We start from the raw sequence: 26881 nt of genomic DNA on the forward strand, positions 1-26881 counted from the left end.
CACACACACACACACACACACACACACACACACACACACACACACACACACACACGAACATATCCAGAATGACGAGACGCTTGTTGCTTTTCCAAACATATACATTTTGTTTATCGCTTTTTGCACCGAACATATCCAATTCATGTCACGTTTAGTGTTCGATACATTTCAGATAATTATAATGGAATTAAAATTCAATTGATTTCGGGTTGTGCTGTGCTATGCCATGGTGTTGTCTGCATGAAGCTGTCATCTCACGATCAATACACATATTCTTCGGGCTTTGTGCGGCTGAGTTTTATAAGCCACCTCAGCCACCAGCATTTGGTATCGTCGTCGTTACCGTCTCGATACGAATCAATATTTACATCTTTTGTATATGAATGGCCATATCGAATATTTGATCAGTGTACAATACGATGTTATTGGTGTACAATTTTATCAAACAGAAGAGGCCGAATATGTACAAAAAAAAACCATGTGTTTGATCCAACCACGGGTTGTGTGTTGAGACTAAATGTCATACATACATATATTCATACATCACTTCTCAAATTTTTTTTTATCGAATGAATTTCTGTCTTTTATTGGAAATTAAATCGAAAATGAATGCATATACATAGTTCAATGGGAGACAGTGTTATATAGTTTAAGAGAACGTGGTTCGGAGTGTCATTCAATTCGAGCCAAATATTGTTAATAGCAATAAAAAGCAATGGAACCGCTGTAAATTTCGATAGATAAAATAAAAATCGATTTAAATGAAATGCATAAACGTCGTTTGTTTTAACGCATTAGAGAGCCGCCCGCAACGAAACCAAATTTCATTTATTATAATTGCATTCATTTTTATTGATTAATGTTCAATATTTTCATTTGATTGAGACTAATGTGCGCGTACCGATATTGGTGAACCAATACGAACAGCCGACAATAGGTTCAAACTCAGAGTCGAAATTATAAAATTTATGTCGTATTGAATCGTGCAGAATTGACACCCTGGAGTTGCGTGTGTATGTTTTGTGTTCAGCTACTGTTTTCCATTCGATTCACTTTAACACATTTTAATTACATAATTGAACGACAAAACAAAACAATCATGTCAATTGGTTCGATTATCGGCGACAAACTTGCGTTTGTTGTCGCTTTTTGACAGTCAAACATATCATTTCTTTTCGACTGCGGCTGCGGCAGCGGCTGCATGCAACCGCCACTCATTCATCTTGTTTTTCTATTATTAAATTGACATCAGTTGATGTGTTAAATGCTTTTAAATCGATTTGTATTTTACGGTCGCATTTGCCCATTTATCTCTCTCCCTCTGCACAACTGAATCACACAGCTCGCAATGTTGAATGATGCAATGAATTCAAAAGAATCGAAACCATTTGATGGTTTCTATAAAAATCAACTAAATTCTGCCTACGAAAATTCTTGAATTCTCAATAAATTGAGACAATTTTATGACTCTCGATACAACAAATGATCAAACAAAGAGAAAAAATGTTGTCGTCACCGTTTCTTCTCTCGAATTCATTTTTACTCATTCATTTTTTTCTGTTGCTGTTGTGGTTTTCTTTTTTGCTGAGTTCATCGTCGCTTGTCACCTACATGGGGGTTTGGTCAGATCTAACCGAATCGAATTGGTATATCATTGATTCGATCCGTGGGAAGTGTATAATAAATTATGAAATTAGCATTATTTAGTGGACCGCATTCTTTTGTGCGCCGCACACCGAACACACCAAAATCGATTCGACTTGAAATTATTTTGAGTACCTTTAATTTTCCGTTCTTGCTTCCTCTTGCTCGAATTCGAAATATTTGACGAGAATGTATGAATTGGATGTAATTTTACAGCCATAATTAATTTTCATACAAATTTCTATTACGTGAGAGTAAAACAGTGAATTTTTTTTATCGAATTTTCCTCATTTGAGGCGAAAGAAATGAAATTAAATTGTAGTCATTTAATTAATTGGCCGCTTTTTTCTCTCTATCTATGTGGTCAAAGCAAAACCAACACACGTTTACAATTAAAAATTGAACAGCACATGCTGCACAATATTCCATATGGCGCGCGTTGGTTGAATTCGGATTGGCTCGGCTCTGCAACAGACACATACAAGCAAAGGGAAAAAAAACGAAACGAATTGGCTGCTAACAAAGGCGAAGCAGCCCATTAGAAAATGCATGCAAAAACAGAGTAACCGAAATAAATATCAACCGACGACAATGAGAACAAATATGAGCTCTTGATTTTGGTACTGGGACATTTGGTCCCGTTGGCGTGCTGGCAACAATGCAATTGAATTATCACAAATACCAGAACACACTAAGGGAATCGCAGTGGAAAAAAAAAGAGAGCGGAGAAATTAGCGAAAATTGAAGAAAAAGGAATGGAAGAGAGATTGTGAGATAGAGATCAAAGTCTGCGGTATTTCATTCGGAGAAAGGGACAAAAAAAAGTTCGAGGCCTTTTGGTGAGTCCATGACAAGACTGCACATAGATGACACATTTTAATTGAGTTATTACGATGCGAATTCACTTAAGCCACACTTAGGCCATTTTTTTCATGAGCTGCTCGTTCGGCTGATCTGATCGTAATGATTATGCCTTGAAACACGTTTGATGCACATTCGTAGAGCAGCCAGAATATCTATTTTAAAACGTCAAATAGTCTGATCGTTGTACGTGAACATCAAGTATGCAGCAAATTTTTAAGTTGGAATTTTCGATCGATATTGAATTTCAACATATTTTCCACTTGAACCACACCGCACGTGACATGTTGATTTAGTTTTCCAATTAAATCGTTCAGTATCATGAATGCTGGGTAAAGGGTGAATTTTCCACTCATATTACTCTAAAAATATCAAATGCCCATTGACCGAATTCCAAACGGTTGAAAATTATCTTATCACACCCACACCAAACAAATTGCACGGTACAGTTTGATTCATACTGAAAATTACCAAGAATCTCCAATTCACCGCCATCAAAATAAATAGTCATGGAAAATTCGCTGTATCCATTTCAACTGAACGGAGAAGAGAAAAATAACGTGTATTTACCCTGGAAAAAGCATAAATTCCTGAACTTATCTGCCATTCAAACATGAATTAGGTCGTGACATTGGCGGAGTAATGAAAATTGCCTCAAACGATTCATGGGAAATCGATTTGAAATCGGCACAACAAATCAGATTTTCGTATGATATAGTTGCTCGTGTTGAGTAAGAACGTGAATGAGATCATGTTTATTCAAACACTTTTAAAACAACAGCCAGTGATGGTTCCGTATTGGTTTGAAATTGGAATTTTTGCGCCCGGTCAAAAAGATGGAGAAACGAAGCACCCAACAAAATAATGGAACCAAAGAGAATGTTGATTTAAATTAGACAAAAACTGAAGAGAAGAAAAAAATAACAAACAACATACTAATGAAACGATAATGGACCCGCTGCGCAATGTCATTCAACAATAGCGCACCACGCCAGTCCAACTTTTTGGATTCTATGAATCGCATAGTATATGACGGTAATATGACAGATTGGTATCTATATCTTGCGCGCCGACCTCACTCGCACATTCAGTTTGTATGAAATGTGAAAAAGTGCGTGGTCGGAAAACACTTTTCACCATTCGATCCGCTGGTTTATTGAGTGTGCTTCAAAGTGTTTCTTTATTTATTTTTCGGTTCGTGTTTAAAATGAATGGTGTTGTCATTCAGAAATGACGGCAAAACTAACACATCTCAAACGCACATATATATGCAGTGATTTCATATGTCGCCAAGCGTCGAATGCGTTTTATTGCTTATTTGGCACAAAGTGAAAATGCAGCGTTTGTGTGTATGTATGTTGACGTCTTTTCATTCACCGTTTTGTTTATTTAGTTTCATATGAAAAGAATTGCACGCTGTGTGTGTGTGTGTGTGTGCTAAAGAGAATGAGTGCATGGGTAGATTTCACACACATATACCGACTTAATTACCTTTGTAGAGCATGATGCCAACAAAACGGTTATTATACCTATCGTTTGTATGCAAATTTCATTTAGCTTATGCATATCACTTTTCTCTCAGTAAACTGACCCTATTTTAACCATTTGCCCCCTTTTTATGTGATTCGCCTGCGATATATAATATGTAACATCATGAATCCGTGTCATATATTCCCGTCAAGAAGCTTTTTCCCGTTAATTGTCATCTTTGGGACTCAGAGCACGACCCATCTAAATTATTTCCATCATTTGGCAGTCGTATCAAAAATTAGACGAGTGGATCGATTCAATTATTCATGATTTGTTAAACATGCCAATCAACTGTTATAGTAAACATATGGAACCGCCCCATTTCAAGCTATACATTCTTTCGTAACTTGACAGGTTTTTTTATACGAAGGAAAAATCGCGCATATTTCAAACTGGGACGTTCAGTCGAACCATAATTTTCCAACATGAAACTCAGCTGTAGAACAATCAATATGAACAGTTTATTATTTTAAAAAGAAACCAGCACATTTATTCTCGGAACTGATACTGTGTTACCATTATGAAATTCCGAATTTTCCAATGAAAAATCTGAAATTCATACAAAAAGTTCGATGCTACAAGCGAAAATAAAAAAATAGCATGTTGCAATTTACTTTTGAAATGTACCTCACATTAGTTCAAATGAAAGCCGTCATGTAATCATGCGAACAGCGCTCAAATCGTTTTGTAGAATTTTCATACAAAATGACAGTGAGGCACTTTTGCAACATGCTAATTGAATTGAGAGAGAAAAAAATTGCGATATTGATAGCCAACATAAATCATTAAACGGGAGATGTTTTTTTTTTCTTACCGAGGCATTTAATTAAAACTCATGTTCGATAGTAAATTTTATTTGAAATCGAATTTGTTAGCTTGATTGAAATAAATAAACCAGAGAGGCAAACATGTGATTTGTTTTTTCCTCCGGAATTCTGTGTTGGCTTTAGTTTGAGCACACGATATGGCATTTTAGATAGAGAGTTTTTTTATGACCGCATAAAAATCTTCTATGACGACATGCGAAGTGTCTACGTTCGCAATATCACACAATGCGAAAACAATTTCAATGACAATAACGTCGAAAAAGATGAGTCAATTGAAGTTGCGTGAATACTTATATTTTTTCTGCTAAAAACCTGACCCGACCAAAAAAAAACAATTCATAATAGCACAAAGCAAACACACTTGAGTGTGTATTAACTGGAAATTCAGTAGTACCTCAACCTTGTGCGAATAAAACAAATACGGTGCGCATTGTATGTATGCAACAATATTGTGAGTGAAAACAAAAAAAAAAGAAGAATTTTGAGCGTCGAAAGCAGCAGCAGAAGCAAAAAAGAGCAACGAATGAGTTCGTCTAACTTTGGGCATTTTCAGCATCGATAAACATAACAAAAGGCCAGATAATTAAAACAGAACAAAGAAATTTCGATTTTAAGAGTGGGATTGGGAGGTAGAGAAAAAAAAGCGTTCTCTCCATCGTACCACATCACAGTTTGTTTCGTTGCTGTTGTTTAGACGATGCATGCCGACATGAAATAATAACTTAATTAAAAGGTGTAATGTGAAAAACATTTTTCGCTCTTTTTCTCTTTCATTTCACGTGAAAAATATATCCACTTTTCTGCGTATAATGACCGATATTCTAACGACTGTACAATATTTTGCGATGTCTCTCATTCTCTTTCTCACTTACTCTCTCTCTCTCACTCTCTGAGTTTTTTCATGCCTTGGTAATTTTATATGTAACCTGAACCTGAGTGAGTTCATTGTTATTGGGACTTGAAAACACTTTTTTTTGTTCGTCCATCGAGTTGAAACCGAAGGAGACGGTTCTCGTTATGTTTTCCAGGTGTAAATTGTGTGCTTCATTCATATCATACCGCTGTATGTATATGTATGTGTGTGAATGGCTTTTTGTGTGTCTCAAAAACTGTTTAGCCGTTTTCTTTGCGCTCCAGCTGTCGTTGTGTGCCGTTTCTATTTGTTCAGTTGCCTGTTTTATTTCATGCTATGTTGTCATACAATAATTTGCAAGCCACGGCAATTGCGTTGTTGTTGGAAAATGGTAAACACATTTCTTTCCAAAAAAAAAAACAACACCACGATATCACATTTAATTAACTGTGTGCATTTTACATCGTTGGTCTATTCAATTCTCTGTCTCCTTGCAAAGTGGCGTTGTTTTTCTCTTCTGTTCTGCTTAATGTGCGCCTCCCCAGTTCAGGAGTTATGATTTATTGTCGCACAAATGGAACGCAACACAATGCCACACAAAAAAAGGCGCACAAGAGACGTTCCAGTTTTTTTTTCTTCTCTTTCTTCAGATGAAGAGCATTGACACGGCTAAAAATGATGATTATGCCAGAATGTCTATCACTGTTGCGTCGGTGTATGTCCATAGAAAATAGCAACAGTTCGCTCTGTACATTAACGATAGCATGCAAGAAATGATGAATGTTTAAAGAAAATTCAATAAATCCTGTCGCGAAACAAACCAGAGAATGAGAGAGAGGTAGAAAAACCAGCTAGTGGCGCTTATGTGCGTATTTACGTTCCAAATTTGCAGGCCATTGGGTTTCCGCTCTCTTTGCAAACTCAATTTTTCGTATAGTTTGAAACTTGACGGCCACTATAAATGAACTGTCTGTTTTTATTATTCTAATTAGTCAGCTCTCACTTAGGATAGAGTGAGAGAAAATGAAAAACGCCAATAATAACAACAACAACAACAAAAAACAACAACCACAAACATTAAATCATGAACCGAATGTGATTTCATTAATCTCTAACGAGAGAGACGAAGAGTGCGCTGTGTGAATCGTGTTCGTTACGGTGCGCATCGATTCTATCTCACATTTTGCAGGCGGCACCGTTAGGCAAAAATATTGTTTACCAACCGTTTTTATGTGCGAATGAAAAATTTATTCTCGTCGTGTGCAGAAATACAAATTGGCAGCGATGGCAACGGCGACTGTGGCACGAGAAAATGAACAACCGCGATCGTTTTATACAAACTTTATTGTTAATTTAAATCGTTCTTTGCCTTGTTTATAACGTATGTACAATTTTCTTTTTATAAACACATTTATCCATTGGAATTTTCACAGCGTGTGAAGAACGCTCCAATTTTTTTTCCCTCTCGTTGCAATTCTATGGCAAGCAATAAATTTTACACTAAACAACACTTGGCTTAAATCAATTTAGTTCTCTTTTGCGCATTCTCACTCTTCCCATCGCTACAATATCAAAGCTGTGTAAGAAAGAACATTGTTCATTTCCTGTGGTCGCTGCCATTTTGGACTGAATCCATTTGTGTAAAAGGCCAATCTCTCATTAAAACTCTTGAAAATTGGCATTTATTTGTCCCGCTGGAATTTCTGCCGCTGAGCACAGCAACAACATTTTTCCGTCCCGATCGTCAACAGACCAAATACACTTTGCACGTTGGTGGTGTTCATTAGTGTCAAATTTATGCGCCTCTCAAAAGAGAGAGTGAAAAAAAATTATGCCACTCTGTTTTAAACTCGACAAACACGCGCCGTCATAAAAATGTTGGATGAAAAACGGAAATGGTAGTTGAAAAAAATGCCAACTACATCGAATGAATTCGAATGTTTCGCGAGCGTTAGCATTTTGAATTGGAAAAGAGGGAGCGATGGAGAGGGTTCAAAGGTTAAGTTAAGATAGCATGAATCGATTGGGCTAAATTGAGCAGAAGATCTGTTCCAAAAAAATGCACATTTATACTCCATCGAAAGCGGGTCGAGTATTTACTGGCTGATTTTGGAATTAAATAAAAACTAAACTGGGTCAAATCGATTCATGTGCCGAGCGATGGAAGGAAAAAAAACACGATTCATTTAAGATGTTGAACATGAAATGCCATTCTGAAAATGAAAATTTCGAATTTCCATATGTTGCCCATGACTATTGAGGACATTTTCATTAGCAAATGTGATGATCCTTGAAAATGCAGAAAATTATCTCTCTGTAATCTCGCTGAATTTGCTATCGGTTGCGGTCGTCGTTTGCTAAGGTTAAAGCGCAAAATTTCACGCGAAAAACCGTGATCAGGTGGACAAATCCGTTTTCGTAATTCAAACGCGAGCGCACGCCCTCAAACAACCTCTCTGTCGCTCTAATTTGTGAATATGAAAGTGTTAAATTTTCAATTGGGTCACATATGTGTGCTTAGACACACATTCTCTCTTGCGCTCGCTCGTTCTCTTTCGCTTCTCACTTGTAGCAAATAGCAAGAGTTCAAGTCACTGTGTAAATATGATAAATGCTCCATCCGGATACACCGAGCATGTGTTCCCCATTAATACAAGTATTTGATGTTATTGTTACTGTTATTGTGTCATTATAAGAGCACCACATTAGCGGATTGTGTAGCACATCTCTTGCATAAACAAACGAGCATCGTTCACGTATGCACCATTTGCCGCAAATAAAAGTATATTTCGTGCATTTTCATTGCAAGAATACATTCTACCCGCCCGCTGAATGCCGTGACTAAAAGTCACACAGGCGCTTATTTTCACACCTTCACAAATTCTCTTACCTCATTCGGCCACACGAAAAGAGCGAGAAACTGTTTCTCTTTCTCTCTCTTTCTACCATTATTATTACGCCTCCGGCACTGATGGTGGTAGCTCTTGTATTTTAATTACATCATTTTCATAATCAAATTGTGCGTTTTTTGTTGCCATCCAACAAATTGAATCATCGCCATTTTTATGCACCCTATAAAAGGCTCAATGGTTTTTCCCTGTTGCAACGATGCGACCAAAAAAAAAAACACGAATGGCGCTCGAGGAGATTTATTGTAAATAACAATTAACGCGAAACGTCAAAATGGGAGATGAGATCATTGCAATGTACGTTGAATCAGACAGACTTTTTTTGTATATGGCTGCATCAATGTCACAGATGCAAGGCCAGTTCACAGTAATATGGTGACGCAATCATGGAAAACCAAGAACAAACAACGAATAAAAAAAAAATACAATAAATTAAAAAAGTGAAACATTTATGTGGCAAATGTCACGCATGAATATTGGTTTTTGTGCTTAATTTGGAAATCCTTGCCAAAATGCGTGCCCGTCCATTTGCGAATTCATACTGTGTTGGTGAAAATATATATATGATTGTGTGAAACGCAATGAGAAATGAGAGAGCTCATTTCATGGTAAAATGGATCGTGTTTCGAGACACCTCATCACATCAATGAACAATTTTGCTATTAATAGAAATATTCTACGCTTTTGTTCGACAGCGCCGCCATCGCAGTGCATATCTGCATCTGACGCACTGAGAGAGACCGACAACAAAACAATCAAATATCATATTCAGCTGTTGAAATATCCTAGTGTCATGCCCTTCCTATTGTTTATCGTCAACTGAAGAATTTTTTCTCTTTTCACCGTGAAGAGTATTCTGAAAAGCAAATAATTATTTTATCTTTCTCTTCTATTTTGCGATATGACTGTGGCAGAAACAGGAAAAATGACCAGCAGAGCGACCAGCCGACACGAAGAATATCATTCATCGTCGTCGAATGTTGTACGAACACTTCATCCGAGTCGGCCCATTTCACCGCCGCAAAAGTATGTCGAATACAACAACAACAATCTAGGTAAGTGTAGCGAACTTTGGAACATTCAAACGACTAGATACATCGACACGAATCACATCGTTATCCGAACAATGTGATGAAAATGATTGCATTTGCAAGTGAAGAGGTTTCAAAGATTCTCATTTATTGAAAATATGTTCGTCGGGTTGAAAATTACAATCTTTCACATTTCATTTTGATAATGGTGCTCTTGAAACACATACTTATATTTCCACTGAACTAATGCGACATGCTCGAGTCTTCTCATCGGTTTTTCCATTTGTTGATGGCATTGTAAAAATAAGATACTTGGAAATAGATTACATTTGTCGCTCCTTCCAACGAAAATAATGATGTGGTTTTGCATTACACACTACTGCAAGCAGAATGACGAATAAAAAAAGAGATGAAGCTCAATACATTGGACTGAGCTCTAAACATCGTGAACATTTTGAGCTCACAAAAAAAAAACCAAAATCAGAATTGATAACGAGCAACTCAATGTTGAAAATAGACAGCGAAGAAACCAACACCCGGAGTTAGCCTTTTTAATAAATACAGTGTCTCATTGGTGGCGAATGCAAGCGAAAATCAATAGAAGAACAACCAATTTCTTCTCAATGACAATTTTTCGTTTGGTTTTCGGGTGAAATTCTGCCATTTTTTTTCTCGGTTTTCTCGTAGATTTTGAATCTGTTTCTTTTTGAAGCGGATTTATTTTCTCTCTGATTCAGACAACGAATTGAAATTGAAATTGAACTTGAACATAAACAACAATTTTCAATTGTAAACATGTTGCAATGAAGTTGAATGCTAGGGGAATATCACGCTTCTGAATCTTGTGAGATATTTGAGATATTTGAAATAAACATCAATTTTATGATATATTTTCGAATAGTTCGAATAAAAAAATCAGATTTTTGTGAATTTTGGAGATATTTGAGATTTTTCGCATTAAATCCGAATAAATACATTTAAATATCATTCAAAATCACAAATATCCACCATATTCCGCCGTATTCACAAATATCCACTATATTTCATACGACAGATTCTTAGAGATGAATTGGATTTTTTTGAAATATTTGAAATAATCTAAGCGTGATATTCCCCTAGGTTGAATGTCATTGTTTGTGGTTGTCACACAGTCAACAATAATTTTCTCGTAAAAATCGCGTGAAAATCAATGCAATGAATTGCTGTGCTTGTTGTGTCCAAATGAAATCAAGAACTACAAATTGACATTGCAAATTTATTTTGTAATCATTGCAACCGAAATCGATTCTCATGCGAAACCACAACTTGCATCAGCAACTGGTACTGGCTATTCAGAGGGAATTCGCTTGAATTTTCTTCTCTGTCTCAATAATATATACACGACCGTTCACTAGAATTTTAACTTGTGCTCGACCGAAAATAGAAATGAAACGGAAACCGTTTGCATTTGCTTGAAGAAAGAAAATCCAAGTAAACATCTTTTATTGTGCAAGTGATTCATCCGGATTTATAGCGAACAACAAATGGAAGCATTTGAAATGGTGGAAAATATTTCTATTGGGACAAAGTATTTGTATTTTCTCCATGCATTTTTTTTTTCCTTCTGTCTGCTTCCCTATTCAATCTCCTTGCATCAACGTTGCAATCAAATAAAGAGCTGAACAAACAGCCGGATGCTTTCGTGCTCAAGTGCAGAGACAACGCTCATGTGATATACAATCAAATGCACACAAGAAATGCCCGTCAGATAAGAGAGGTGGAAAAAAAAAGTTCACCGACAGTTCGGTTCTGTTCTCAATCCATCCTCGACGAAACACATTCCGTCAACTTGTTACCTCTTGAACTTCTGAATGGTTGACTTATTTCGTACACATTTCAACGCTTGTACGGGGCGTAAATGTGCACCAAACACTGTAGATTTGTCCTATTTGTGGGGCTTCCAAACCGATTGCTGAAATACCGGAACATTTATAGCTTTATCCGGATTATACTGACCATATCGCGATGATCGCTTTTCATATTTGCAGGTGCGGCACGAATATCAGACAAATAAAATGAATTGAATGAGAAAAATGCTTGAAATAGTTAGAGGGTTTTTAATGAGGATAACGCGTCGAATATCATTGCAATCATTTTGAAATGATTTCATTCGATTTGATCCATTTTTCTGCTCTGTTATTACAAAAAACAACATTTTTCTTCAGAAGATATTTTTTCAATACGATTTTTCACTAAAAGTTTTCGGAAAAAAAAAACTTTCTCTCAATTTGCAGATAATTTGCTAGACGATTTAAAAACAACGGTGAATCGTACGACTGAGCATTTGAACTCGGCGAACACATTGAAATCGCGTGATGTTCAATTTTTATCACCATCGAACACGACAACAATTGTAGAAGAGCGTTCATCTAGCCCAGCTGGAGTAAGTACTAAATAAATTCAAGTGGAACGAATGCCACATATGTACGCTTTTGTTCTATTTTTTTCCTCTCCCACTCATATGAAAACCCAGGAAAATCGTAAAATCTACAAAAGCTCTCGGTATGAATACTCATCGTCAAGTAGCAACACACGTGACGGTAGAAAAATAGCCCAGCCCAAAAGCTATGAGTCAGTTGAACCAACAACCATAACCACTAGTACCAGCACCAATATAAATCAACTAGATAATTTGTTGGATGACTTGAAGCAGGAACGCGATTATTCATACGATAAAGGTAAACCAGTGCGACAACGGAACGGCTAACTTTATCGCCTTTTAAAATAATACTCTATTCGATTTATTCACTATATTTTGTAGCACAGATGCCGGCATTGATTCTGGTTTACTGTAAGTTTCAAACTTTAAATTGAACCAACTAATTTTTCGGTTGTTAAATAATTCAAATGCTTTTTTTTTCTTCTTCTCTCTTGTTGACACATACAGTGAGCCAAATACACATGTTACAAAAACCATCCGTACGGTGACCACGAACAAAAGTGGTTCCAAGAATGTAAATCGCGAATTGAAGTTCGATTCACCGGCATCGTATGATACGCAGCAACGGATTCGTCAACGTAGCCGCAGTCCAAACTATCAAGAACATATTGAATCGCAAATATTGCGTGACATTAAATATGACACGGAACCCGTACTGGATACAACACCAAATTCGACCATGTCTCGTACGTACAACGCATATTCGAAAACTGGCAACAGTTCGCGGAATGTTGTACCATACAATACGGAAATTGTGGAAATGGACACAACCGATTTGCCGGCTGATTTAAAAGATGTGCCCATTTCGAATGATTTGTTACCCGGGCCAGGCACAAAAGTCACGACAACGGTAAATACTGTGCCGCGACGGTTACACCATTTCCGAATCGAAATCAGTTTGCAATTTGAAACGTTTGATTTTGATTCATTCTGTTTTTGTTTTAGATCAAAACCTTCACATATGAAATTCCGAACGACACAAAGATGCCAACGAATAAAAATTTTTCATACAAAAATGAGTTTTACAATTCAATGAATTCATCGAACACTTATTATCCGGAACGTGATATTCCGCCACCAATAAAAACAACATCAACCGCTGTTTATTCAAATGAAACGAACAATAATACCACATTGAACCGGACGGACAATGTTTATCCGCCATCACCACAACAACAACAGCAACAGCCGCATCCGGATACGCTTGGTCCAAATCAAACGTACTATTACAAAAAGGAAGTGAATGAAACGAAAAACAATGTGTATGGACGACCAAGATCACCGGCACCAGCTCCCGCACCCGTTAATACCACAACCTCATTGTACGAACGCAATGTTAGCAATACACAAAATGTGTATCATCCACCAGGTGGTATCCCAGTCTACCCAAACAATGCCAATTTACCGCCGAATCAGCCCGGCTCAAAGCAAACCTATCTTTACAAAAAAGAAACGACAAACACAACAAATACGATGTATGAGCCACCGACCGGAAGAGAATATTTACCACATGATCGCTATGTGACCGATCCACGTAATGTTCCAATCAATCAACCATCATCATCACCACCACCACATCATGAGCCAACCACAAATAAATACTACAAATATTCGTCTACAAGCACCACAACCAATACGAACGATAGACGCCACGGAGGACCGGGACCAGATCGTGAGCCATTATTGGCACCATTCCCGATCGATGGCATCCCACAACAACCATCAAGCCAAGTTGACGGTCCACCCAAGCATCTGGGTCAATTGCTAGCTTCATTTGATGAGGTACAACCATGCACAATTAAAAATTTATCACGAACACACACACACATACACACTCCAATGCGAGTCTTCTTTCTACCAACTATCACGGCATTTACATAAAATTTTATTGTCGATTTGGGTGTGAGCACCAAACGACATCATTTTTGAGTGCATAAAGTGCACCCAAAGCGAGTGTGCCACTGTGCATAGGATTTAAAACGATTCACCAGCCAACAACATGCACATGCACACACACTTCAGAGACAATAAAATGACAATGACTGCAGATTTGAAAACTTTGTTGATAAATCCATTTGGCCTTGTCTGTATTATCATTGCCTTTTTATTCGCTCTCACCATCCCTTCATGCGCCGCTGGACATAAAATGTGTGTTTTTATCTCTCATTGAAACAAATAGTTTTCGTATGAATGTCAGCAAATCCGTGCTATCGTATGAATTCATTGTGATAGTTTTGTGCTATAGAATGCTATCCCGAAAATTGCCTTTTTGACATTTGCACAGATAAACACATTTGGATTCACATTTTCCGCCAAGAGTTAAACTTATATGGCCTTTTTTCGTATTTCCTCCCAAATTGATCGTTATGTTCTGATACGAGCGACGTTTTTTTTTCTGTTTCTATTTCTGTTCTCGTGTTTTGGTGTTTCTTTCTAAATACAGAATACTGGCCGAAGTGATGAGGAACCGTACATGCCACGAAAAGAGGTCAACACCGCATTGGCCACCAATAAAAGTATACCAGTGGTTGAGCCAAAAGCTCCAACGAAAAATATCGCCGGACCACCGGTGTACTATCCGCCGGGCCAGGAGTTGTTCGCGAAAAGTGAAGCTCAAGCCGCCTGGAGAGCACAGGTTAGTTTCGCAATATAAACCAAATTAACCGTTTTTTTTTTCTTCCTTCGCAGCGTTAAATGTTTTATGCGAATGGAATGTAGCCGCTGCAGCAGCACGGTGGCTTTAATTTTGTTCATCACTTGAGTAAATAACTAACAATTTTCTTTGTTCACTCTTTTCTTTTTCTCATTTTTGTTCTCTCATTGGTATTTGGTTTGCATCCAGGGTGGCTATGCCAAGGGCAGCGGTAAATATGAATACGAAGCTGAGAGCAAATCAAAGAGTACAAGTAAATCAGGTGCTGCTGTTGTTCCGGTTTGTTTACCATTGTGCTGTGCCATGCCCTGTACGATTATGTAAAACCATTACATTGGTCAAATGCATGGCAACGAAACTAAAACCAATGGTCAAATGCAAAGCAACGACAATTTGAGATAAACAACCATTAGATGCTCAATAGCACTCAAATTTTTTGACAGCGCATCACATACATATTCTCTTTTTTTCTACCAATTTTATCTCTACTAACAAACGCATTTCAAAATAAGTTTTGTAAACCGCTAAAATTAGTTCATTTAAGTTTCGATCATTTTCAAACAGAGAGAGAAGAGAGAACGAAAACGAAATGGCGAATCACTATGAAATTGGTCGCTAGAAAATCACTAATCATATTATTTTTGTATATTTGATATAATCAACTAATCCATTTATACTTTTTTCTTCGTCCTTTTTTTTCTACGTATTAATTACATTTTGAATCTCGCTTAATGACGTGAGTACGAGCCCCAAATAAACCTAGTAATAAACACTACACTTTTTTTCCTACAACAGCACCGCACCAGCAGTCAGTCGGTGGTAATACTGTTGATTCTCTTTTTGTGCCAGACAAAACGATTTGTCGAAATAATTTTTCTACTTTTAATTTCTATATTTATATGAAAAAATGCTAATAGGTTTTTTTCTTTTCGTCTCCAACATTTTATTTGATTATTTTTCCTGAATAATGAACGAGCGCAAAATTTGATTTCATCATTTTAACGAAAATTTTATTCGAAATGTAATCATTTTATTATTTTAATAAAACAAAAAAAAATTATACGAATTGTTGGATAATGCAGTGTGGTTTGGTTTTTGTAACGGTATTTCATTGGGCTGGACTTTTGTTTCAGAGAATTTTTTTTTGGGAAATAATGCCATAAATGATAAATTTAATTCAGTATTTTATTTTATTGATTTTTTTATTAAAATGGCGATTTGATTGGCGAAAATACATTTGAATCAATGACAATTTGGTTTTAAAATCACATGTTCAAATTCGGAACGAATTATATTTAAAATCACGTTTGAAATGCGCACATATTGTTTTTTTTCGGATATGGTAAAATGGGAGCATCCCTCTCATCGAAGTTCGGCTTAAAAGTAAATAATGATATGATGCAAAACGGTGACGAACAAATGCATATGAAATTTATTGTTTGGCTTTTCTCACCAGTGCAGTTCTACCATATTTTCATCGAAAGGCGATTAAACTGCATGGAACTGCATTTTTTTCTCTTCAAATTGTTAGTGTGAGAGAAAAAAAACTTATTCCACAAGAAAGCTATAGTTTCTTCACGTTGACGAATGACCTTGAAATGAGAAATTCAAGCTTTGCGTACTTAAGCTGAGTAAAAATGAAAAAATACTTATGGTAAAGTTGTTGAACAATTTATGAAGCTTTGAACATTACGGTGAAATGCTTTTGAAAGCTTCAGCTGTTGCTCCACTTACAAAGCTCCACACATACACACACACACACACACACACACACACACACACACAAAAGCAACATGGGAACTTGGAAAGTTCAATCGAATTTATTATAAGATCTATCGTTAAGTCTGTGCTTACTACTAAAATAATAACTGCAATGTCACATTTGCTGTTGTGCTCATTGCAATGATACATTTGCTACTTCGATATTAGAATGAAATATTGATAATCGACTCAAATTCATTGAATTTACCATCAAAAAATTCAAGTCTATCGACGAAGTGTCTTGAATTCTCCATAGAATTAGCCAAATTGAAATGAATGAGTGTTCTGACGCGACTTGACGTTCAATATTCGCATTGCAAGAGGGACTCCCATTAATTGGAGCTAATTATGAATAAATTCAAATTAAGTCTCAAACTCTAAACTAATTTTGTACGTGAAAAGAGAAGAAATTAGTTCTTTTTGATGTAAGCCGTTGGTGTCATCATTTTGATAATAATAATTCATAGCGTACATATGGGTTCAACCCAATTTCATCAAATAGACTTTACAAAGTTTATGCGGGAGAAAATGTGATTAGATTGGAATTTGAGAGAGAGAGAGAGAGAGAGAGTATTTGTGTGTTCTATTGTGTGTGTTTTAATTGGGAGAATTTGAAAATCTGCAACGTGCTTGAAGAATGGGGTATTTTCGGCCGAATTTCGTGGTCAAACAGCTATTTAAATAGTGAGTGTTTTGGGCTGTTGAAATTGCATATGATAGTGTCATGTGGCACAAAACCTGTACATAAATGGATTTAACGTGTTTTATATTTGATGCGCGAGAGTGTACGAGAAAGAGTGTGAAAATGATCGAATTAATTTAAGCGATATTGTGTCCTGTTTCGTAAACGAAGCCACATTACGTGCCATGTATTAAATACCACTCACGTTTTTGTTTTGTTTCGTTTCGAGGTAGTTTTTATTTTGTTCATTCTCATTTGCATGCGCTGAATCAAGTTCAAATCGAGGAAACCATAGGATCAGGCTTGCCGTTGAGACGACAGATGGTTGAATGTGTGTTTGTGTGTGTGTGTACGGTGGTGTGATGCGAGACATGTCGAGGATTATTCACACAAACAGCTTTATGGCTAGTGGACAATAACTACAAGTTCTATCCAATTGCATGTGCAATGCATCAACAATTTCGCATTTAAATTTCACATTTTCGAGGATTTAATTTAAACAATATTCAGAAATCACGTTTAACGAAACATTTTTCTCTGTCGCTCTCGCCCTCGCTCTCGCTCTTTCATTCACTTCGCCGGTGTGCTGTGTGTTTGGATTGTTGATTAAGTCAAGAACATCTGCATTTAGGCTTTTTACATTGGTTTTTGTTCCATTTCGGGTCCGTAATGATTTTTCGTGTTTGCGAGAGTGTGAGTATGGGTGTGAGTATATGTATGTTGGGTGTGCGCGCAAATTAGTTGTGCATTCATGTGACAGCGATCAGACAATTTTGCGAATGGTAAAACCGACAATGAAAAACCTCATGCCACTCATTTGATGCATACCGATATATATATATGTATACATGCTCTTGGCATTGACACTTCAATGCAATTGCAAAGTGCCAGTATATGTGAGTGTGTGTACGTGTGCAAATCTGGTTAAAACACTTTTGCACATTCATAATCTTATCTATAATGCCGCCAACAGGGATTCAACCAACAAATATATTATTCACATCGAAATGCTTTTCATGCAAATTCCATTTCGAATCGTAATGCATCTCGGCAACGGCAACGGCAGCACATAAAACCAACATCCAAATAAAAATTGATGGAATGACATTTCCGTGCAAAACTTTTCGAATTTATTTAGTAAATTTTAAATTTGCATTCGAAACTGAACCAAATCGACACCGCGAAAACTATCTTTAGATCCAAGACCTTAAGTCAAACAGAAGAAAAAAAAACGTTCGAATATTTGATTGAGTGGAAAAACTTTAAATTCACAAAGATTTTGCATCGTGAAAGTTGTTCCGTACAAAGAAGGCATTCTACATCATTATCATCGCGTAAAAATTGATTTCACACAAAAAAAAATCCGTCTTTTTGCATCCGACGACCATGGCACATAAACATTTTGTCTGCAAATAAAGAGCCATGCTCTTTCACATTCAAACAACGAAGCTTTCGAGCTTGCATCGAATGCAAATTGTAATTGACACACAAAATGCGAATGACGAACGAAGAAAGGGGCAAAAAAAAGAACGAATGAATTTCACAAACATTTCTTATTCATGATTATCCTGTGCATGAAATAAGAAATTTCAACATTTTCCAATCGACATCCATCCCGATTCTTCCGGTGCAAATCCGTATTCCATTTCATTCGTCTCCCCGAAGGAACGATGCGTATACAAGTTATGCGATTTCATGACAAAGTTCGTTGACGGTATCAAAAAAATCGAACCAGATTTTCAACATTCGCTAAGTTTTCGTAAATCTTAATCTCTCATTTCAAGTCAAACTTTGAATGACACTTACAAATTCACTCATTCCGGACATCCATTGAAAAAAGTTCTCGTTCTGAATTAATTATTGGTTGGCAGCGATAATATCCGACACGATAAGAACATAAGTCGACCTATTTCTTCTTCATTTTCAAAGATACACAGTTGCCCGATGATGTGGATTGCTTCTATGCTCAGAGTTTTACTAAAATATCATTTCTAAAATTGGCAATCCGTTTATTCTTGAGATAAGTGAGTTTTTATTTTGGTGATAGTCTTTACTTCTTCAGCATTCGGATGGAGTGACCGAAAAAAAGCCGGACAAATATGCCAAAAAATTTGACACTGGGTCAACACTATTTTTTTTTCTAGCCATTTCATATGTTTATTTCGTCATAGAAATGTTCGTTTCTCATTCTGTTTGGTCGCAGTCATCAATCCAAAGTGGCGGTCTATATGATTGTTCCTTACTTCCGTGTACTTTGCTTAAATCGTCAACAAAACGCATGGAGTATTTTTCTGTTTTGCTTTATAAGGTGATTATAATATAAAATTTCGTTATGATTCTGAAATCTTATATTGTGCGGATAAAGAATTTTATCTGCAACTGCGATCCTTATAATCGAACACTTTCACCGATACGGATAATTATTTGCATTGGTATTTGTGAGCCATGAAAAAAAGTACGAGTTAACCGTAGCACAAGCAATCTGTGCCATTTTCCATAGGGCACTTCCACTCCCATTAAATTCGTATTATGAATGTTAAGGTGCATTTCGGTAGCTGCTATTAAAAAATATGCACAGCTATCGCCTAAAAATAGAAGCTACTAATATCTTGAGATATGGCTGTATATAAAATGAGATCTCTGAATGATTGTATACGATTTTATCTTCAGCTTTGATTTGAATTCATATCAAATTCTAAAACCGTTTTAAAAACTATTCTTTTTTTTCCGCTAACATCAATATATCGAAGTCATGGGATAATTCATGAAATAAATTTCATTGGGAAGTTTAAGCTTGACAATGTCTAGACGTCATGGATATCGTCATAGATATTGCGCGGCCGCGTGCGTGCTCTCACCTTGCTCATTTGAATACGCCCATAAACATTGATTATATGACCATCACGGGCAGTAAATTATATCAAATTCGATTCTGATGAAAATCACCTGTAATGGTGTAAACAATGAATCAAGATCTCCGACCACGGAACGAAAAGGAGAAACGACAGCAAATAAAACACTTGAACAATTTATCCATCACAAAGAAATCCAGTTTATTTTATTGAATCGAACGAAATTTTTCCTTCAAAACATCGCGAGAAAAAAAAGAGAAAAAATAAAAGAAAAAATAATAAAAAATAAATTTTGTTTTACAGCCACTCAAAAATAAATTAGTTTAAGCATACTATGATATCATCATGTGTTGTTTATAGAATTTTGTGAATATCGCCGTTGTGGACGGAGTTTCTATGCACATTCTGGAATATTTTTGGTGCTGAGCAATTCGCAGAAGACGGCCTTAAGGTTCTTGAATGCTTTGTTATTCAATTCTTGGTTCAACTCCTGCGAGAAAACGAAATGAAATGGTTTAGAACGTGTTGAAATGGCGATAAAATTCGATCCAAATTGGGATTGAATTCAAATGAACATCATTGACACTGGGCAAATATGTTTTTCAATGATAAAATACATACGTTATTGAAAACAATCGTTGGGACGCTCTCCAAACGTGGAACGGAGATTTTCTTGGTATCTCTTTCAGCTTGAAGTTGTAACTTTTTGCTTTCGTCACCATCGACACATTTGCTGACCTCGGTCCAATCGCCGCCGGCCTCTTCCAAACACTATTTTTGTGATAACGAGCGAGAGATGGAGAGATAGAGAGAGAGAGAGAGAGAGAGAGAGAGAAGAGCGCGTCGAATGACAATGAAATTGAACAAAGTTAATTGAAAATGCAATGTGACGAGATGGAGAGCGAAAAAAAAGCGTGGCATAACAGCGCACGTACTACGAACCTCTTTACCGGTTTGATCGGCTTCAGTGCGCATTTGACACACAACGAATTGTTGTCTAGCATCTTGGCTTTTCAAGTATTTAACACCACATGAATGGATGCGATTGGCAAGGCATTCCTTTGGCCCGTGATGGCATTCGAATTCATTTCCTTCGGCATCTAAACTTTTAGCCCGTCCGAAAGGAATGAACTCCAAATTTATATATTTCTTGAATAAATAGTAATCACGGCCCAAATCTGTCCATAGTTTTCGGCTGTCGGGGCAAAGTCCCTCATAGTATACAGTGACTGGTAGAGCGCTGCTATCATCGGTGGATGCAGCACGAGCTTCGGTCGATGGTTCCGTTATTGGTTTTCCATCGTCATGCTTTTCATCGTGATGGTGTTCGTGTTCGTGTTCGTGTTCAGATGAGGGTGGATGGGCCATGGCGACAGCCATCAAAACGGCAAAAACGGTGCAAATAAAGAACTTCATTTTGAATATTCTACAGGAAGCCAACAAAAGGGAAAAAAAATAACAGACATATAGAATAGGATATATTAATGTACCGTATGAAATACAAAAACTCCATTTTGGCACTTAGTATTCCACTTCGTCGAATTGGATTGAATCAATGGATAAGCACCAAAGTTGAAAATAATTAATTGATCGAGTGGTTTGCGTTACTCCAGCTAATATTCAGCCGATGACGAGAGAGAATGAGTGAGAGAGAGAGAGAGAGAGAGAGGAGGAAACGATATTTACCACATGCATTGAGGTTTATTTCTTTGTAATTGAGTTACGTGTCAAAGATAAACGTTTCTCGTTCGATGTGTGGCGGCGTGCGTGTTTGTGTGTGTGCTAATCTGCAGGCTTTCGTGGTTGTACGATTTCAACGCTTTGTTAGATTGTTAACTTTTTGCCTGAGTTTATGGATACGTGCAGATCATCCTCAATGACGAAAATCACAAATGTACCAGCTACCCCAAAAACACACTCAATCGAATACAAAGCACAGACACAAACATCAAAATATGTATGTATATATTATACACACACGGATCTCTCGAGATGACTTTGGCATAACTTGTGGACACGGCACACACCATATTTCCAAAGCAGATTGGAATGGTAAATAGTATCGAAAATTCAATCAATATCACCACTAATAAAACCATGTCAATCGTTCAGATTCACTTGTCGGTCGTAAATAATAAATGACAACTGCACACGTACACACACACACAGTGAGAGATACAAACAAACAAACAATTCATTTCGATTCGGATTTGCCGTTCAATGTTCAACCACCAGAAAGAACACAATCATTTTGGACCCAAATTTCCAAAGAAATAGACAGAGAGACAACAGAGAGTTACGGAACAATTTACTTACCGTTTTTGGATGATAGTTCAAGTTGTTTTCTTGTCAAAGAGCTATAAACTAATGATGCAGCTTATGAATTCGACACACCGTTTTATATACCGAAAATAATATGTATATGGCCAATGGCTTGAAGATGTGTTCGTTGGTTGTGTCTTCTTCTTCTCATTTTTCTCCCTATCTCTCTCTCGCTCGCTCACTCGCTCGCTTGCTCAATCACACGCAAACACACACCTGTCAAACACGTGAACATGTGTGTTTGAAAGAGTATGGGAATTAACCTTACATTAAAAGCCAAACAACAAAGGCAAAATTATGATTAAAACCTGATTTCGATAGAGTCATCACGCAGACAATTTCTGTGGCGTGCGATGCTGCTGTTCTTTTCTGTTGGACTCCCATCTTCTTTTCGCCTATTCAATGTTGTTTTGTATAAGATCGTGCTACGAACGAGCGTCTTTTCGTTCACTCAATCGTATTCCCCACTCACTTCTGCACATCATCATTTTGTTCAATAAAAAAAAAAACGCTCATTTCAAAATTACTTCAAATAACTTCATATTTTATTGCATTAAATTAAACATTCATCTATTATGTTGTCATTTTTTATGACCTTACGACCATTTCGCATTGAACAAATGGCCTGTGTGTTCTATTGCAGAGAGAGAGAGAGAGAGAGAGAGAAACACAAAGGCACACACTGTGAAGCTTATACAATAAAATGAAGGAATATTACATTTTACAAAACGTTAGCGTATCGGAAATTGCAATGATTAAAAGCAAACGACGAATGGAGTAAATCAGAATCAAGATGGAACAAAAGACGCATCAAACCAATTAAGTGGCTGGAAAGACGACAAACAAACGATCAACTGTGTAATGACAGTTCTCAGATACAAGTACCCAGAATATAGTCATGTATATTTGTATGTATAAATACAATGCGGCTGTTTTGACAAACAATTGATTCTGAGCAAAACATTTCGATGCCGTTCATGCATATCATTAATTTCATGAATGGTAAATTTTGGCCATTTAACCAGACAATTGATGTGGACCTAGCCTCTACACATTAATTGCCAACGGCAATGTTGACACACCGTTGATGTTGTGGCCGCTTCGGTGGCTGCTGTGGCTGCTGTCATTGCACTTCCAATGGATGCGTATGGACGAGTGTTTCTACCACGTTGCGACTTTTTGTTCATCGCACTGATTATTTTTAGAACACCCGAACCACGCATATGCATCAGAGTTGAAACACAGCCAGTTTTGGTTAAGGTAATAATTAGCGAATTTTTCCACAAAATATTATCGTAAATATGCAACACCAGAGTTGCGATCAGCTTTTAAGAGGAATCTATAAATAAGAGCGACGTATTTAATTTCACTTAAAATTACTGTACTTACATTTATCGGGTGTCTCCCCCAAAACCAACCAAGCCGCCAGCTAATCAACAGTCACGACATCCGACAAGTGCTACACAATGCAACAAAACAAATTCGATTCTACTTCAATTCGATTCGAAATCCAAGTAATTCAATCGTTGACCCTTTTTAAATGGTTTCCATGTTTTCATTTCAGCGTGTGATGTAAAATCGACGGATAAAGTATCGCCTGTTTTTAGTATCAAAAAGGTATGCATAAATCGGGTGATACTTCATCCGGCCACTATACGTGATATTCGGAGGCGAGTTTGAAATTGATGCTTGCTGAACACGGATGAAAGAGGCATTCAAATGATTGTTTATGAAAGAGACATTTGAATAAAGACAGTGTCTTGAAGACACTGCTTTTTCTTTTGAAAAAAGACGATATGAAAACTATTTCACTAAAAAATATCGAATATGCATCCTTCGTTACGAAAGTTGCGTGTGTGATGTGACTGCTGCTTCTCTTATTGAATCAGAGAATCAGTCCAGGGGGTCAACGCAATCTTGCTTTAAGAAGCGATCGTTATTAAATGGATTCAATGGCAAATATGTATTTAAAAGGCTCAGAAACACCATATTTTTAAACAGTAATTAACAGAACGATAGCAGGATGTATGGTTTGACTCAATAAAATCCCGGCTTCATCTCAACCATAGGACAAACTTGAAGATTGATTTAATCTAAAATTGCATCTAGTTTGAAATGAGGCTCAGCAGACAAAACAATTTCAGTCACATTTCGATGACTTTTCGGTGCAGGATGTGTTCAAATTTCCATTTAATTTTCTTATTTACCATTTGTTACATTGAACACTGGTGTTCGTTCAAAATATGTGTTCAATGTAACTGTTCGGCGAGAGTTTCCGTATCGGTTTCTCTGCCTTGATGTTCGACAACATTTGCAGCATTGCTTTGTTAACTCTGAACAAAACCACAATGTTGTTAACACACACACACACACTCCGGCCGTAATATGTTGGATGTATCAAATGTGTTGTCTTGTTGCTGACGTATGTATGCATGCATTGTTAGAAAATCCAAGCATGTTCTTCATTAATTTGCATTGTTACTAGTTAATCTCATCAAACGATCAATTAGTGCTGCTGCCGTTGCCGTTGTACTAGTATTAGCTGTGTTTGTCAACGTGTGAATCAATTGACTCTCTCACTCACAGTCCATATTATGTTTGCGTATGCATTTATTCGTAAATATTTGTATACAGATTTCATATAATTTGTGTCTGTGTTTATCATTTCTGGTTTTGTTTTTTTTGTTGTGTCAATTACACTTGTCCTCTGTATTTACAATTAAGTTTTAAGATCTATTTATTATCTATAACATTTATTTGTTCAAGTTTGTTGTTGTTGTTGTTGCTGTTGTTGTTGACCTTTTTCCATCGAAATCAAATCTATTTTTTTGTTTCATTCTCTGCATTTAGATTATATTTTAGTGTTTTAAATTACATCTATGCATATCTCTACAATATGAAGAATTCCAAAAATGCGTCCCTACAAAAATGACAGTGTAGCGTCACGAAATATGTTCGGAGAAATGTATTTATTTAAATCGTGTTTGTTTTTCTGTTCTGTTTCTGCCCGTTGAAAAGAAGAAACGAAAAACTGGTCACAACATTATTTCAAAAATGAATTATAAATGGTGTGGGAGGATTTTTCGACAGTTAGGTCGTTTATGTAATTTTAAAGTTCTATCCGACAAATTGAAAGTTTTGCTTGATTTTTTTTTCTGTTTCTACAAAGAGAGTAACGCATTGTTGGTTAGTTCCAGTTGTGTGTGTGTGTGTTTAGATTTATGTTTAATTTTGGAGAATTTTTGTTAAAAAATGATTTTGATTGAGTTCTCGGTAAATGTTAAGCAGAGAAATATTGAGTTTTGATTCGTTTTCTTCGAATTTGATCATCAACAGCAATTTGAAATGAATTTTTCCCACATTTTCACGCGTTTTTTTTCTTGTCTTTAATTCATTCTTTTCATTTTATAGACAAATTTCGAATAAACTAACGATATTAAATCCAAATGAATTCTTTTTTTTAGTTTTAGTGTTTGTTGTCTTCATTTAGTGTTTAGAAATGTTTCGCGCAATTTCAGAACTACTGAATTAAATTCTAGAGAATCGAGAGTTCCAATATATATGACCAATGTTTTGATTTTCAATACTCTTATACAAGATAGAAATCCTTAACTTACTCAAATCAAATCGTTTGCAACCGAAACACAAGAACAACAGAAAGTAAAAAAAATCAAACAGATTTACGGAGATTATGCTAATCGAATGGGGAATAATTGGAGGCGCCAACAGAAGAAGCAAAGGAAAAAAAAATAGAACAAGAAGAGAAAAACAAACGAAAAAATGCCGTTCAATCAAAAGAGAATGAAAAAGCTGTAAATAGATGTCACGGAAATTATCTAGCAAATATCAAAAAACTGGTTTAACCGCATCAAATTAAAAGTGTCGTTTATCAAGATGTGGAAAACCATATAGAATGATGAATAGATGCAGATTCGATCGAAAGATGTGTCAAAGCGAATTCCCATGTTTTTATCGCTGTTGTATAAACATAAAGCAATATGTGAATACGATAAAATACAACTTAGAACTAAATCTTAAAATCAATCGAATAAAATTGGTTATGCATAAAAGATTTGTTGTGTTTTTGTTTTTGTTCGTAATAATTTCTTCTTTTCTTCTTTTCTTCGAAAAATAACTTATTTTCAAATGTGTGTGTGGTGTTTGTGCCCGGTGTTTGTAATAAATCCAGATAGTTAACAACACACACACATACACACCGCTTAAGTAATTTGGATGACACCACACCATACACAAGCAGACACACACACTCCGCTAATTCGTGTGTGCACGTGAGTGTGCTGTTTGCTACGATCGTCGTGTATACTATTTAAATGGTGCCTTTTCGGGTGAATGTCAGCGATAGTCGCGGTTTTCTCTGTCGCGGTTGCATCGAATAAAGTCGATTCTTTCGAAATAGCAGTAGATCATCGTCGAGCGTATCCGACATCGGTGATGTATTCATGGCACTGGAGGGATT

At 36.5% G+C, this 26881-nt stretch overlaps 3 protein-coding genes across 13 annotated transcripts in view; 1 reads left to right on the top strand and 2 right to left on the bottom strand.

The window, feature by feature from the left end:
- Nucleotides 1-15864, top strand: part of LOC129577656 (mucin-2-like) — a 22261-nt gene extending 6397 nt beyond the window's left edge. For 3 of the 7 annotated variants that reach the window (XM_055465071.1, XM_055465077.1, XM_055465075.1), the window contains exons 2-9: nucleotides 9545-9679; nucleotides 11929-12077; nucleotides 12168-12372; nucleotides 12461-12485; nucleotides 12582-12984; nucleotides 13080-13916; nucleotides 14578-14769; nucleotides 14977-15864. In XM_055465071.1, the coding sequence (XP_055321046.1) occupies nucleotides 9550-9679; nucleotides 11929-12077; nucleotides 12168-12372; nucleotides 12461-12485; nucleotides 12582-12984; nucleotides 13080-13916; nucleotides 14578-14769; nucleotides 14977-15111 (2076 nt within the window). In that variant the 5' untranslated portion in view covers nucleotides 9545-9549 and the 3' untranslated portion in view covers nucleotides 15112-15864. Of the gene's footprint in view, nucleotides 1-7077; nucleotides 7097-9538; nucleotides 9680-11928; nucleotides 12078-12167; nucleotides 12373-12460; nucleotides 12486-12581; nucleotides 12985-13079; nucleotides 13917-14577; nucleotides 14770-14976 lie in introns of those variants that run through there. The other 4 variants (XM_055465070.1, XM_055465072.1, XM_055465073.1 and 1 more) reach the window with 2 other exon arrangements.
- A 4394-nt stretch (nucleotides 15865-20258) lies between these two features.
- LOC129577006 (GILT-like protein 1) lies at nucleotides 20259-22552 on the bottom strand. The gene is made up of 4 exons (XM_055463351.1): nucleotides 22399-22552; nucleotides 21025-21508; nucleotides 20704-20853; nucleotides 20259-20572 (listed from the first exon to the last, which is right to left on the bottom strand). Exons 2-4 carry the CDS (start codon nucleotides 21496-21498, stop codon nucleotides 20477-20479), a joined length of 720 nt encoding a protein of 239 aa, XP_055319326.1. The 5' UTR covers nucleotides 21499-21508; nucleotides 22399-22552; the 3' UTR covers nucleotides 20259-20476.
- A 2523-nt stretch (nucleotides 22553-25075) lies between these two features.
- LOC129577053 (cyclic nucleotide-gated cation channel subunit A) overlaps nucleotides 25076-26881 on the bottom strand; it is an 80693-nt gene continuing 78887 nt past the window's right edge. For all 5 annotated transcript variants that reach the window (XM_055463472.1, XM_055463470.1, XM_055463473.1 and 2 more), the window contains one exon: nucleotides 25076-26870. In XM_055463472.1, the coding sequence (XP_055319447.1) occupies nucleotides 26732-26870 (139 nt within the window). In that variant the 3' untranslated portion in view covers nucleotides 25076-26731. The remainder of the gene's footprint in view (nucleotides 26871-26881) is intronic.

The sequence above is a fragment of the Sitodiplosis mosellana genome, unplaced genomic scaffold (genome assembly GCF_009176505.1).
Source record: "Sitodiplosis mosellana isolate CC-2019 unplaced genomic scaffold, AAFC_SMos_1.0 Smas_scaffold_6197, whole genome shotgun sequence".
In the NCBI taxonomy this organism is placed as follows: Eukaryota; Metazoa; Arthropoda; class Insecta; order Diptera; family Cecidomyiidae; genus Sitodiplosis; species Sitodiplosis mosellana.

Bases quoted from the DNA above. Each gene is read 5' to 3' on its own strand.
- LOC129577006 (XM_055463351.1), bottom strand. From the start codon at position 21,498: ATGAAGTTCTTTATTTGCACCGTTTTTGCCGTTTTGATGGCTGTCGCC. The intron at 20,854-21,024 runs GTTCGTAGTACG...TCACAAAAATAG, and splicing joins CCGATCAAACCGGTAAAGAG to TGTTTGGAAGAGGCCGGCGG. The intron at 20,573-20,703 runs GTATGTATTTTA...GTTTTCTCGCAG, and splicing joins CAACGATTGTTTTCAATAAC to GAGTTGAACCAAGAATTGAA.